At 42.9% G+C, this 12,369-nt stretch overlaps 1 protein-coding gene across 3 annotated transcripts in view; it reads right to left on the bottom strand.

Moving 5' to 3' along the window:
* LOC135522445 (T-cell surface glycoprotein CD4-like) overlaps window positions 1-11,070 on the bottom strand; it is a 29,972-nt gene extending 18,902 nt beyond the window's left edge. Inside the window, exon 1 of one of the 3 annotated variants that reach the window (XM_064948711.1) lies at window positions 10,986-11,070. Coding sequence is in view for 1 of the 3 variants with exons in the window: in XM_064948708.1 (XP_064804780.1) it covers window positions 10,986-11,026 (41 nt within the window). In the remaining 2 variants the exon portion in view is untranslated. The remainder of the gene's footprint in view (window positions 1-10,985) is intronic. The other 2 variants (XM_064948714.1, XM_064948708.1) reach the window with 2 other exon arrangements.
* Window positions 11,071-12,369: the final 1,299 nt, after the last annotated feature.

The raw sequence follows: 12,369 nt of genomic DNA, 5'->3' as shown, positions 1-12,369 counted from the left end.
TGGTGCCCCGTGTGAGGACAATCTCCATCAGTATGAACCTCATTCCACATTGAGAATAACAATGATCTATTCTAGTAAATCAATGTCAAGTTCAGTTCATGTATTAAGCTATGTAAAATTCACCACTAGGCAAATTTTGTGGTGCACAATTTCGAAAAGAAAGAGTTGAGATAACTGAAATACCTAAATGACACAAATGGTCAAGTATGATATAACAATAACAAAAATGTTCTTTCAAATACAAAAAAATTGTCATGCATAATCATTCATCGATGCTACCTCAAAGTTGAAAAAATTAAGTTGAAAAAATGTACTAAATGTAATAGAGTGAATAGAAGCTTGATGGCACTTTTCTGTTTCACTCTACAACTATGATTGAATGTTTTACTAAGTTCAATATAAACCCATAGCAATTGCAACACCCTTGAATCTAGTGCGTACCCTATTTGATAACTTTTTTTAAAAGCCTAGCAGTGTCACGCCTTGGTCATTGTATTTTGTGTTTTCGTTATATATTTGGTCAGGCCAGGGTGTGACATGGGTTTATATATTGTATTTTCGTATTGGGGTTTGTAGTATTTGGGATTGCGGCTGAGTAGGGGTGTTGTTTAGGTTTGGCTGCCTGAGGCGGTTCTCAATCAGAGTCAGGTGATTCTCGTTGTCTCTGATTGGGAACCGTATTTAGGTAGCCTGGGTTTCACTTTGTATTTCGTGGGTGATTGTTCCTGTCTCTGTGTTAGTGTTCACCAGACAGGCTGTATAGGTTTTTCACGTTCCGTTTGTTGTTTTTGTTATTTCATGTATCGTCATTTGTTCTATTAAAAACATGAGTAACCAACACGCTGCATTTCGGTCCAACTCTCTTTCGACAAACGAAGAACGCCATTACAGAATCACCCACCACACACGGACCGAGCAGCGTGTTAACAGGCAGCTGGAGCAGCGAAGGGAGGACGTTATGGACAGCAGAGGATTGGAGTATACGACGTGGGAAGAAATAGACAGGTGGGCGGCCGACCCAGAGAGAGTGCCGGAGCCCGCCTGGGATTCGCTGGAGCAGTGCGAAGAGGGCTATAGGAGAATGGAGTCGAAAAGAAAAACACGGCGGCGCAGAGCGAAACCCGAAGATCAGCCCCAAAAATTTCTTGGGGGGGGCTCAGAGGGAGAGTGGCTGAGTCAGGAGACAGACCTGAGCCAACTCTCCCTGTTTATCGTGAGGAGCCAAGGAGGAGACCAGAACCGGTGTTGGAGGTGAGCAAAGCAGAGACTGTGAAGGAGTTAATGGGGAAATTGGAGGAGAGAGTTGCTAGTTTGGTGCTTTAGGTATAAGATTCGTCCGACGGAGCGTGTCAGGGATTTAATGGCACCGGGGTCAGCGCTCCATACTAGTCCTGAGGTGCGTGTTAGTCGGCTGGTGAAAAATGTGCCAGCCTCACGCACTAGGCCTCCTGTGTACCTACCTAGCCCTTCACGTCCTGTGCCAGTCCTGCTCTCAGGCTCTCCAGTACAACTTCACGGTCCAGTCCATCCTGTGCCACCTTCACACACCAGTCCTCCGATGGTAGCTCCCCGTACCAGGCTTCCTGTGCGTGTCCTCGATCCAGTACCACCAGTTCCAGTACCACGCACCAGGCCTTCAGTGCGCCTCGCCTGTTCAGCGCAGCCAGTGCTTTCTCCCTCTCCTGCGCTGTCGGAGTCTCCCGCCTGTTCAGCGTTTCTGGAGCATCCTGCCTGTTCGGAGCAGCCTGAGCTGCCAGTCTGCATGGAGCAGCTAGAGCTGCCAGTCTGCATGGAGCAGCTAGAGCTGCCAGTCTTCATGGAGCAGCTAGAGCTGCCAGTCTGCATGGAGCAGCGAGAGCTGCCAGTCTGCATGGAGCAGCCAGAGCTGCCAGTCTGCATGGAGCAGCTAGAGCTGCCAGTCTGCATGGAGCAGCTAGAGCTGCCAGTCTGCATGGGGCAGCCAGAGCTGTCAGTCTGCTTAGAGCAGCTAGAGCTGCCAGTCTGCATGGAGCAGCTAGAGCTGCCAGTCTGCATGGAGCAGCCAGAGCTGTCAGTCTGCATGGAGCAGCTAGAGATGCCAGTCTGCATGGAGCAGCCAGAGTTGCCAGTCTGCATGGAGCAGCTAGAGCTGCCAGTCTGCATGGGGCAGCCAGAGCTGTCAGTCTGCTTGGAGCAGCCAGAGTTGCCAGTCTGCATGGAGTTGCCAGTCTGCAAGGAGCTGCCAGTCTGCAAGGAGCTGCCAGTTTGCAAGGAGCTGCCAGTCGGCAAGGAGCTGCCAAAGCTGTTAGTCTGCATGGAACAGTCAGAGCTGTCAGTCTGCAAGAAGCCGCCAGAGCTGTCAATCTGCATGGAGCAGCCAGAGCCGCCAGTCAGCATGGAGCAGCCAGAGCCGCCAGTCAGCATGGAGCAGCCAGAGCCGCCAGTCAGCATGGAGCAGCCAGAGCCGCCAGTCAGCATGGAGCAGCCAGAGCCGCCAGTCAGCATGGAGCAGCCAGAGCCGCCAGTCAGCATGGAGCAGCCAGAGCCGCCAGTCAGCATGGAGCAGCCAGAGCCGCCAGTCAGCATGGAGCAGCCAGAGCCGTCAGTCAGCATGAAGCAGCCAAGAGCCGTCAGTCTGCCAGACTCTTCCAGATCTGCCAGTCTCTTCCAGATCTGCCAGTCAGCCAGACTCTTCCAGATCTGCCAGTCAGCCAGACTCTTCCAGATCTGCCAGACAGCCAGACTCTTCCAGATCTGCCAGTCAGCCTGACTCTTCCAGATCTGCCAGTCAGCCAGACTCTTCCAGATCTGCCAGTCAGCCAGACTCTTCCAGATCTGCCAGACTCTTCCAGAGCCAGACAGCCAGACTCTTCCAGATCTGCCAGACAGCCAGACTCTTCCAGATCTGCCAGTCAGCCTGACTCTTCCAGATCTGCCAGTCAGCCAGACTCTTCCAGCAGTCAATCAGACTCTTCCAGATCTGCCAGTCAGCCAGACTCTTCCAGATCTGCCAGATCAGCCAGACTCTTCCAGATCTGCCAGTCAGCCAGACTCTTCCAGATCTGCCAGTCAGCCAGACTCTTCCAGATCTGCTTCCAGATCTGCCAGTCAGCCAGACTCTTCCAGATCTGCCAGTCAGCCAGACTCTTCCAGATCTGCCAGTCAGCCTTCTTCCAGATCTGCCAGTCAGCCAGACTCTTCCAGATCTGCCAGTCAGCCAGACTCTTCCAGATCTGCCAGTCAGCCAGACTCTTCCAGATCTGCCAGTCAGCCAGACTCTTCCAGATCTGCTATTCAGCCAGACTCTTCCAGATCTGCTTCCAGTCAGTCAGCCAGACTCTTCCAGATCTGCCAGTCAGAGCCAGACTCTTCCAGATCTTCCAGACTCTTCCAGATCCAGTCAGCCAGACTCTTCCAGATCTGCCAGTCAGCCAGACTCTTCCAGATCTGCCAGTCAGCCAGACTCTTCCAGATCTGCCAGTGCCAGACTCTCCCAGATCTGCAGTCAGCCAGACTCTTCCAGATCTGCTATTCAGCCAGACTCTTCCAGATCTGCCAGTCAGCCAGACTCTTCCAGATCTGCCAGTCAACCAGACTCTTCCAGATCTGCTGCTATTCAGCCAGACTCTTCCAGATCTGCCAGTCAGCCAGACTCTTCCAGATCTGCCAGTCAGCCAGATCTTCCAGATCTGCCAGTCAGATCTTCCAGATCTGCAGTCAGCCAGACTCTTCCAGATCCGCCAGTCTTCCAGATCTGCCAGGATCTGCCAGTCAGGGGAGGTTCTGCCAGTCACGCCTTGGTCATTGTCCAGATTTTGTGTTTTCCAGATCCGCCAGTCAGCCAGGATATTTGGTCAGGCCAGGGTGTCGGCCAGGACATGGGTTTACGCCTTGGTCATTGTATTTTGTATTTTCGTTATATATTTGGTGGGGTTTGGGTATTGTATTTGGGGGGATTTGGGATTGCTGAGTAGGGGTGTTGTTTAGGTTTGGCTGCCTGAGGCAGTTCTCCATCAGAGTCAGGTGATTCTCGTTGTCTCTGATTGGGAACCGTATTTAGGTAGCCTGGGTTTCACTTTGTATTTCGTGGGTGATTGTTCCTGTCTCTGTGTTAGTGTTCACCAGACAGGCTGTATAGGTTTTTCACGTTCCGTTTGTTGTTTTTGTTATTTCATGTATCGTCATTTGTTCTATTAAAAACATGAGTAACCAACACGCTGCATTTCGGTCCGACTCTCTTTCGACAAACGAAGAACGCCGTTACAAGCAGGTTCTAACCGTTGTCTTGGGTGAAGAAACACCTGTGTTCACTTCACATGTACCTCTCCATGCTGTATATACCCTCCTTAGTACATAGCTTTGCAGAAAGTGGGATCATGTGTGCACTCAAAACTACTGTAGAACCCCAGAACCCCATATACCACCTGTTAATCTATGTGTCCCTAACTACCTGCATTACAAGTTACTGTATATGAAACTAACTCTTAGAGCTGAAGTTTAGAGATAAACTTGAGATGTGCTCGCGTAACTTGTCCACGCAAAGGCATTTCAAGACTTGTCTTGGTGAAGACATGACAGCCTAAACGTCAACAACAAAAAGTATCCAAAGTTCAATCCAATTGTTTTTGATTTTCAATAGTATGTTGGCTTTACTGTGTCTTTATGGGAAAGAGAACATGGGTGGCAGGTAGCCTAGCGATTAAGAGTGTTGGGCCAGTAACTGAAAGATCGCTGGTTCAAATCGCTGAGCCGACTAGGTGAAAATTCTGTCGATGTGCCCTTGAGTAAAAACATTTAGCTCTAATTGCTCCTGTAAGTCACTCTGGATAAGAGAGTCTGCTAAATGACACAAAAAACAGTCTAACCGTTCAGACCATCTTCTAAGGTTAACTCATTGGCAAGGGCAAAAATGTTGATCTGACAAAGGCTCACAATGTGTTTGTACATTTGAGTGTGGGCAAAAATGATCATAGTGATTTCTAACGAGAACCTGTTTTCTATCTAGCACCATGAAATGTGTGTGTTTGACTACAAATTAGGCCATTTTTCAACTGAAGAGTTACCTGTACTAGAGAAACAGTGCTCAGCTGGTTTGGAGACAAGAACCACAACAAGCACCAAACAAACAAGTCAGTCACGTCTCATCTCTCTCTGATGTTTGCATTCTTTCATGCTCTCTTTGTCTGCCGTGCTCTGTTCTGAGATTAACTGAAAAAAGGGTTGAGCACTCCAGGTCTCTGAATTATCACCTACTTGGGTCTTTCGGTAGGACTTTAGAATGCTGCATGTATAAAGGTCTTGATAACGGTTTTACTAACACTCTACGCATCAATACAGAAGTTAGGCGTAGGACCTCTGACGGAAATGTACTGGTTCAAGGACATCATCATCCTCACTCAAAAAATGTGAAAGACTGCAAAACCAGTTCAAAGCTCAAATACAGTAAGATATGTTATGCATTGACCCATAGAAATACACGTTGTCTCAGATTCCCAAATATTCAAAGTTTGTTGTAGTTATATTTGCTGATGCAGCATGGGAATGAGAAAACGTTATAAAAAATTGACCCAAAAATCTCCTGTGGAAAACACCTGAAAGTGAGGACTCCCTCGTTAGTCAGAGACCTAACGATTTGAAGGTGTTGTGCCACACACCACACAAAGTCATTACCGAAAAAGAGAACGAGAGATAGTGTGGGGGGAAGGGATAAAAGAGAGGGTGATTGGTTTTTCGAGACATCCCTGATTCTTCTTATGATGTTCCCCTCTTTCCTATAGATTGGGTCTCTCTCTCTCTCTCTCTCTCTCTCTCTCTCTCTCTCTCTCTCTCTCTCTCTCTCTCTCGCTCTCTCCCTCTTACTCTCACTCTCTCTGGATCTCTCTCTCTCTCTCTTTATCTCATAGGGTGTTTGATGGTCCATTAGACCACTGGATCTCCATATTTGATACGGAAGGCAGTCGAACTGAGACATGAAAAGAGCTGTGACCAAGACAGATGGGGAGGTACCTGGCACGGTTCCCTTTGCTTTCTGTCTCTTTCAATCATACGTACATGAACTCAGTTGTTTTCTTGTGTTTAAAGAAATAACAGTTAAATGTCAGGGGGAAGACAGGCTAAGAATAGCAGATATGTGACATTTTGTGAAATGATTGTGAAAACACCTTTTTTTGCAATACACAATTCATGTCAGGTAAACTTAGTTCCAGGTCTTTTGAATCTCCTGTGTTGTGTAACTGCCTCCGTTAGACCAGAAAGTTTGTTTATCTGTTTCTCTTTTTCTCTTTCTCTGTCTCTACTATCCCCATGGTCCGCATGCTTTGATGTTTTCCTGCCGTAAAATGTTATGATTCATTTTACGTAAGTGTCCTGCTTGAAAACAACTTACCCCAATGTATGTACTTACTCCAACTCGATGTATATACTTACTCCAACTCAATGTATGCACTTACTCCAACTCGATGTATGTACTTACTCCAACTCAATGTATGTACTTACTCCAACTCGATGTATGTACTTACTCCAGCTCGATGTATGTACTTACTCCAACTCAATGTATGTACTTACTCCAACTCAATGTATGTACTTACTCCAACTCAATGTATGTACTTACTCCAACTCAATGTATGTACTTACTCCAACTCAATGTATGTAATTACTCCAACTCAATGTATGTACTTACTCCAACTCAATGTATGTACTTACTCCAACTTAATGTATGTACTTACTCCAACTCGATGTATGTACTTACTCCAACTCAATGTATGTACTTACTCCAACTCGATGTATGTACTTACTCCAACTCAATGTATGTACTTACTCCTACTTGATGTATGTACTTACTCCAACTCAATGTATGTACTTACTCCAACTCAATGTATGTACTTACTCCAACTCAATGTATGTACTTACTCCAACTCGATGTATGTACTTACTCCAACTTGATGTATGTTAAGTGCACAGTAAAGTGTTTAAATCAAGGTAATTCATGTCGAACTGTCTGTATTTGAACATATCCTAGAGAGCTTTTAGCTCTCTGCAGGTGAAGAAGGAAAAGGTCACATGACTGAAACATGACTGAAACATCATAGTAATGAAACAATTGCCAAAATAATTTAGCATGGGGTACTTTTAGCAAACCACATTGAACACTTGTTGTGAATCAGGTGAAATTATATTTTGTCATGAAAACCTTGTCATAAGCTGACGTATGTTTGCTGGAATTAAAAACGACAACCCAAGTGGAAATACAAGAGGGAGGCCCAAATGTCAAACACAAAATCTCAGTCTTGCTTTGAATGGAGAAAACTGATCAACAGAGAGAGAGAGAGAGAGAGAGAGAGAGAAAGAAAGAAAGAAATTAGTCATGTTTATGAAAGTCTGAACGAGGGAATCCTTGTATCTCATTATGAAAAATTATCCCTCGCTTGCACAGTATTGGAAACATGAGATTATTTCTAGAGTGACTTTAACCAAAGGAAGCACCTGCCTCAGCCTGAATGTCTGCTCTCAATTTTTTCAATGCACCTGCAAGAGAGGACCAAATATAGATATATTTCATAACAAAATATGTATGTTAAGACTGTATTCCTTTACTTTTGTGTTCATAGGCATCCACCCATTCCTTTAATAGGCCATAGTTGTCAGTAGTGTTCATCAGTACTCAAGTATACTGTACGTGTCGTAACAGTAAACTACACCAGTAGCTTAAACTACACAAATTTCAAATGACTGAAACCAGTACAGGTTAGTGTTAGTGTAATATACTTCACAAAACTGCAGCTTAGGCCCAAAATAAGATACAAGGAACCCAAACCAATGAAATGCAAGTAAAATATTATAAACAGAATATCTGAATAATATCAGAATATCTGAATGGTGCATAGTGTGGCTTTGTAAAATACTGTGCTGATTAGGCGACGTGTTGGATTAAAATGTGTGGTGAATACTATAGCATTGAATATATTCACAATCAAGTCATACCGTAAATCTATAGAATTATGTACATTTACTCACTACACTGGGTGGTGTGCAGATCCAAGTACAATGTACACCATTTGAAAAATAGTGCTTTATGAAAAGTACATCTCTGTTTTAGTATACTATTTGTGAATGACGTTTTCACAATTACATTTGCTGGGATTTGCAGCCCTGGGGTTAAATGCACCTGGACTGAAGACTGCACCAATTTGATTATTCTAAATATCGTATTCTATCGAAACATTTTATAATAATGAATTTTAAGGTCTGCCTAAATTGCTTATCTTCATTGTTACGCAGTTAGTTGACCATGAAGTAAATACACGTGCATAATTTTCTGTTCTTGATCTACACTGTATCTGACTACAGAAATGTGTAAATATATGTTAAGAAATACATTCATTAGTGACATATCATGATTTACAAACAAGTAATAGTTTATTAGCTATTTAGCGGATCTTTAAATAAAGTGTTACAATAATATATATATATATATAATTACATAATTATAATCCACTGACGTGTTTTGAGCTTGACTAAATATGATCTGTCAGGATTATAGTTATTCAATTGTAGTAGATACTGTGTACGCGTTGCAACTGAATAACTATCATTTTGGCTGCTTTTTAATGTTGTCAGCACATGCTGGGATGTTTCCTGTTGTTCAATGGACATTTAAATGAATGATATACCCATCCAATGAATGCTTCGTTTTCATTTGAGTTTTAGTAAACAATCGTATAAATGTACATCTTGGAAATATCATATCGATCTCAGGGACGGACCTCTCCTGGTATCCATTTGGAACGAAACACACATTTAAGATTGTGACAGTGACATATTGTGATTACCTTGGACAGGCACATGACTATAATGTTGTGTTCGTTCACATGACCATCCTCACGTTCCTTAACATTTAAAACAAACATTTTTAGTGATTGAGTTTGCGGACCGTCTCTAGCAGGCCTAACCATTCTTTTCCAAAGGATAGTGAAAAATACTACCCTTCGGGGTTGGGCTCAATTCCATTTCAATTCAGTCAAATCGGGAAGGAAACTGAAATTCCAATCCAATTCCAATTTTACTTTACTATATGTGACTGAATTCGATTTGAATCCTTGCTACTTGTATCACTGCTACTTGTTTCCCAAATGATATGTAAGGAGGGACCCACTGGTGAACTGTATCCAATTCCTACTTGACCGCAGCTAAAGTCTGTGCTACTGCCAGAAAGAAAATTCAAACAGCTTTAGGTGGGACATGACCCAAAGACATTAATGTATCATGTCTCTCTTACCACAGTTGCTGTTGTTTCCTTGGCCTCGGCCCTCATCAATAGACAGGACTTATAAACGCTCCTCAGCAATACTGAGACATATACATGTGTACATATATGTGTGGGCCTACATTACACCTTACAAATACTTAGAACTTTACAAAACTCCAGTGCCGTTGTAAACTTCATTTCTTGATGGTCTTTATATTAAGCGACTCGCGGTTACAACAGGTCAAGTACTCGATCTTGTATTAGTTCTCTGATCACAAGAACGCAGCCTAGTAAGAGTTACATCAACACCGGCTCTTCTCTTTACCCTCTGGACACACACAGGTAACTTCTGGGAATAATTCAGTTCTTCACAATAAAGGCCTTAAAAGAGGTCAGTAATAATGACTCGATAGTACTATACAAAAACCGAGGCTACACTATTGGTACAGTACAAGTACATGTTTTACCAGATATGTATGGCATACTCAATGCAAATGGTACTACGATCCCATGCTGCTATTGCAAACACACGTGTTATTGTCACAGAGAGCCCAGGCTAGAATACGACCTAATCAGAGTAGATATACAGCAAGTTGACATCACTGCATACACTGTAGGCTGAACAATAGTCACACCCATTAGTGTACTTACTCACACCAAGCACTGACTTCAAAGCAATCATAGAATTTACACCAAATAGCATCTGGCCAGCCATCACCCAATACTATCAACATGCCTGAAAAAGACGATACTCAACATGTTATTACATTACAACTCTGGGAGCATCTAAAGAAGGTGTGAGAATGGTTTAAATCACTATTGTAGGGAATGGCGACAGTGTAAGATCCCTTACGGGTCTCCTAGCATCGTAACAGGCCTACCTAGGCCAGGTTTGTTACACAGTCCCTTCCATTCTGGAGAACGTGTCCCCACACTTCACTATACCAATACCCTCTCTGACGGCCCTCAAGGCAACATCCCACATCACACTAATTTTTGCAAATGGTAACAATGTAATGCCCCTTGTGGGTCTCAAACCTAGGTCTTCCAGCCTGTAGGCAAGACCTGCTAACCACTGTTCCAATAAGAGTTAACCCCTTTTTGAAAGGATTGTAAACACAGTATATTCTACATAACCTGCATGTGTCAATTCTGTTGGATGTAGCCTACATACACTCAACCCGTAATTGTTAATAATCTGTTATATCTTCCGGTACATATATGGTTCCAGCAGTCACGGTCGGGACACAAAGCATACAACTATCTAAGCCCCTGCACTTGAAAACAATATATACATGTACTGTATCTCAGGCAATTGTCCAGGTACAGATGGCAATGTGAGTGGAAAGACCATACACTCCTTTCCAGTTACGTCAGGATCATATTGCGAAATGTTGGCAGGTATTTCACAAGTCCATTTTTGTTTGTTTGTAGCTGTTCTAAAACCTCCCTGCAACACATATGATTCCACCAACATCGTATTATTAGAAGCTGTGTCTTTTTGTCATTGTGTCAATTCTCCAAACTCCATTAGGTGCCACCAGAGAATATACGATTGATAAAAGTTTATATGGCTCTGGGTACCACTCATCCATAGCTATGTATTCTTTTAGTGCAATGTTATTAGAATTATTAGTACTAGCACAGTGAATTAACTATTGTTTTTTTCCCTAGATAACAATTTGCTTCTACATTATCCTCAGTCTGACAAATCCATCTTTATCGTAAGTGTGAAAAACACATATAGTAATGCTGTACTCACCAGTCTGATGCTCCCAGTGCAGATGAGATCACGTCTGACATCACTCAAACTGTACTCACTGTTACACACAGGGAGACAGGAAGCTAGAATGCACTACATGGTCCCCTCTGATCCTCTCACTGGTGCCTTCTGTGTTACATACACGTGTACACGTGTACACACACACCCACACACACACACACACACACACACACACACACACACACACACACACACACACACACACACACACACACACACACACACACACACACACACACACACAGTGGTGTAAAGTACTTAAGTAAAAAATACTTAAGTCGTTTTTTGGGGTATCTGTACTTTACTATTTATATTTTTGACTACTTTTGCTTTTACTTCACTATATTTTCCCTGACACCCAAAAGTACCAGGACAATGGTCCAATTGACGCACTTATTGAGACAACATCCCTGGTCATCTCTATTGCCTCTGATCTGGCGGACTCACTAACCACACACTAACCACGCTTCTTTTGTAAAGGATTGTCTGAGTATTGGAGTGTGCCCCTGGTTATCCCTACATGTAAAAAAACAAGATAATGGTGCCGTCTGGTTCACTTAATATAAGGAATTTGAAATGATTAATACTTTAACTTTTGTTACTTAAGTATATTTTAGCAAATTACGTTTCCTATTTTTATATAAAAAAACTTTTGACACTTAATCCTTAAACACCCGTGCTTCAATCTAAGTAACATTAACATTAAAACAATTAAAAATCTGTCAGTTTAAGCAAGAGATATCAGTTTCTGCAGAGATATTCCGTTTTTGCATGGGCTGCGTCTGCCTATTTCGGCTTTCCACATCTGCGGTAGAAGGTAGCCGAGCTACATCCGTGTTTGTCAGACCAGGAAACATCACAAAAATCGGTCTTCTCACAAAAAACGTGTGTAGCGTCCGAGCAGTCTGGCCTTTAAACACTATTATGGAAAGGGTAGACTAACGAACACGATCGTGTTCTCCGTTTTGCCCTACGACCCCCACAAGTGTCACGAAGTTTGGAGGTAGTTTTGTGCCAAGAAAAATAAGGGGTTAAATATGTGTCCAAAAAAACAAATATATTTATTTTTTGCCATTTATGAATGTGTTATTCAATGCATTTCTATGGGCTATAGTAGTAAAGGCCAAATTCAATATTTTATTAAATAAAACAAATTCTAATAATTTTTGATACCTAAAGGGGTCCTAAAATTCTAAACAATCAATGGTATGACCATCTTAAAACAATTCCATATGTTAGCTTAGACAGCTAACCTTTTAGAGGTTTTAAATATATTTCAAACCTCATACTTTTAGACTTTTACTCAAGTAGTGTTTTACTGGGTGACTTTCACTTTTACTTGAGTCATTTTCAATCAAGTTAT

The sequence above is a fragment of the Oncorhynchus masou genome, chromosome 30 (assembly GCF_036934945.1).
Source record: "Oncorhynchus masou masou isolate Uvic2021 chromosome 30, UVic_Omas_1.1, whole genome shotgun sequence".
In the NCBI taxonomy this organism is placed as follows: Eukaryota; Metazoa; Chordata; class Actinopteri; order Salmoniformes; family Salmonidae; genus Oncorhynchus; species Oncorhynchus masou.
The sequence above is the reverse complement of the archived record's forward strand: the minus strand, read 5'-3'. Positions and strand labels throughout refer to the sequence as shown.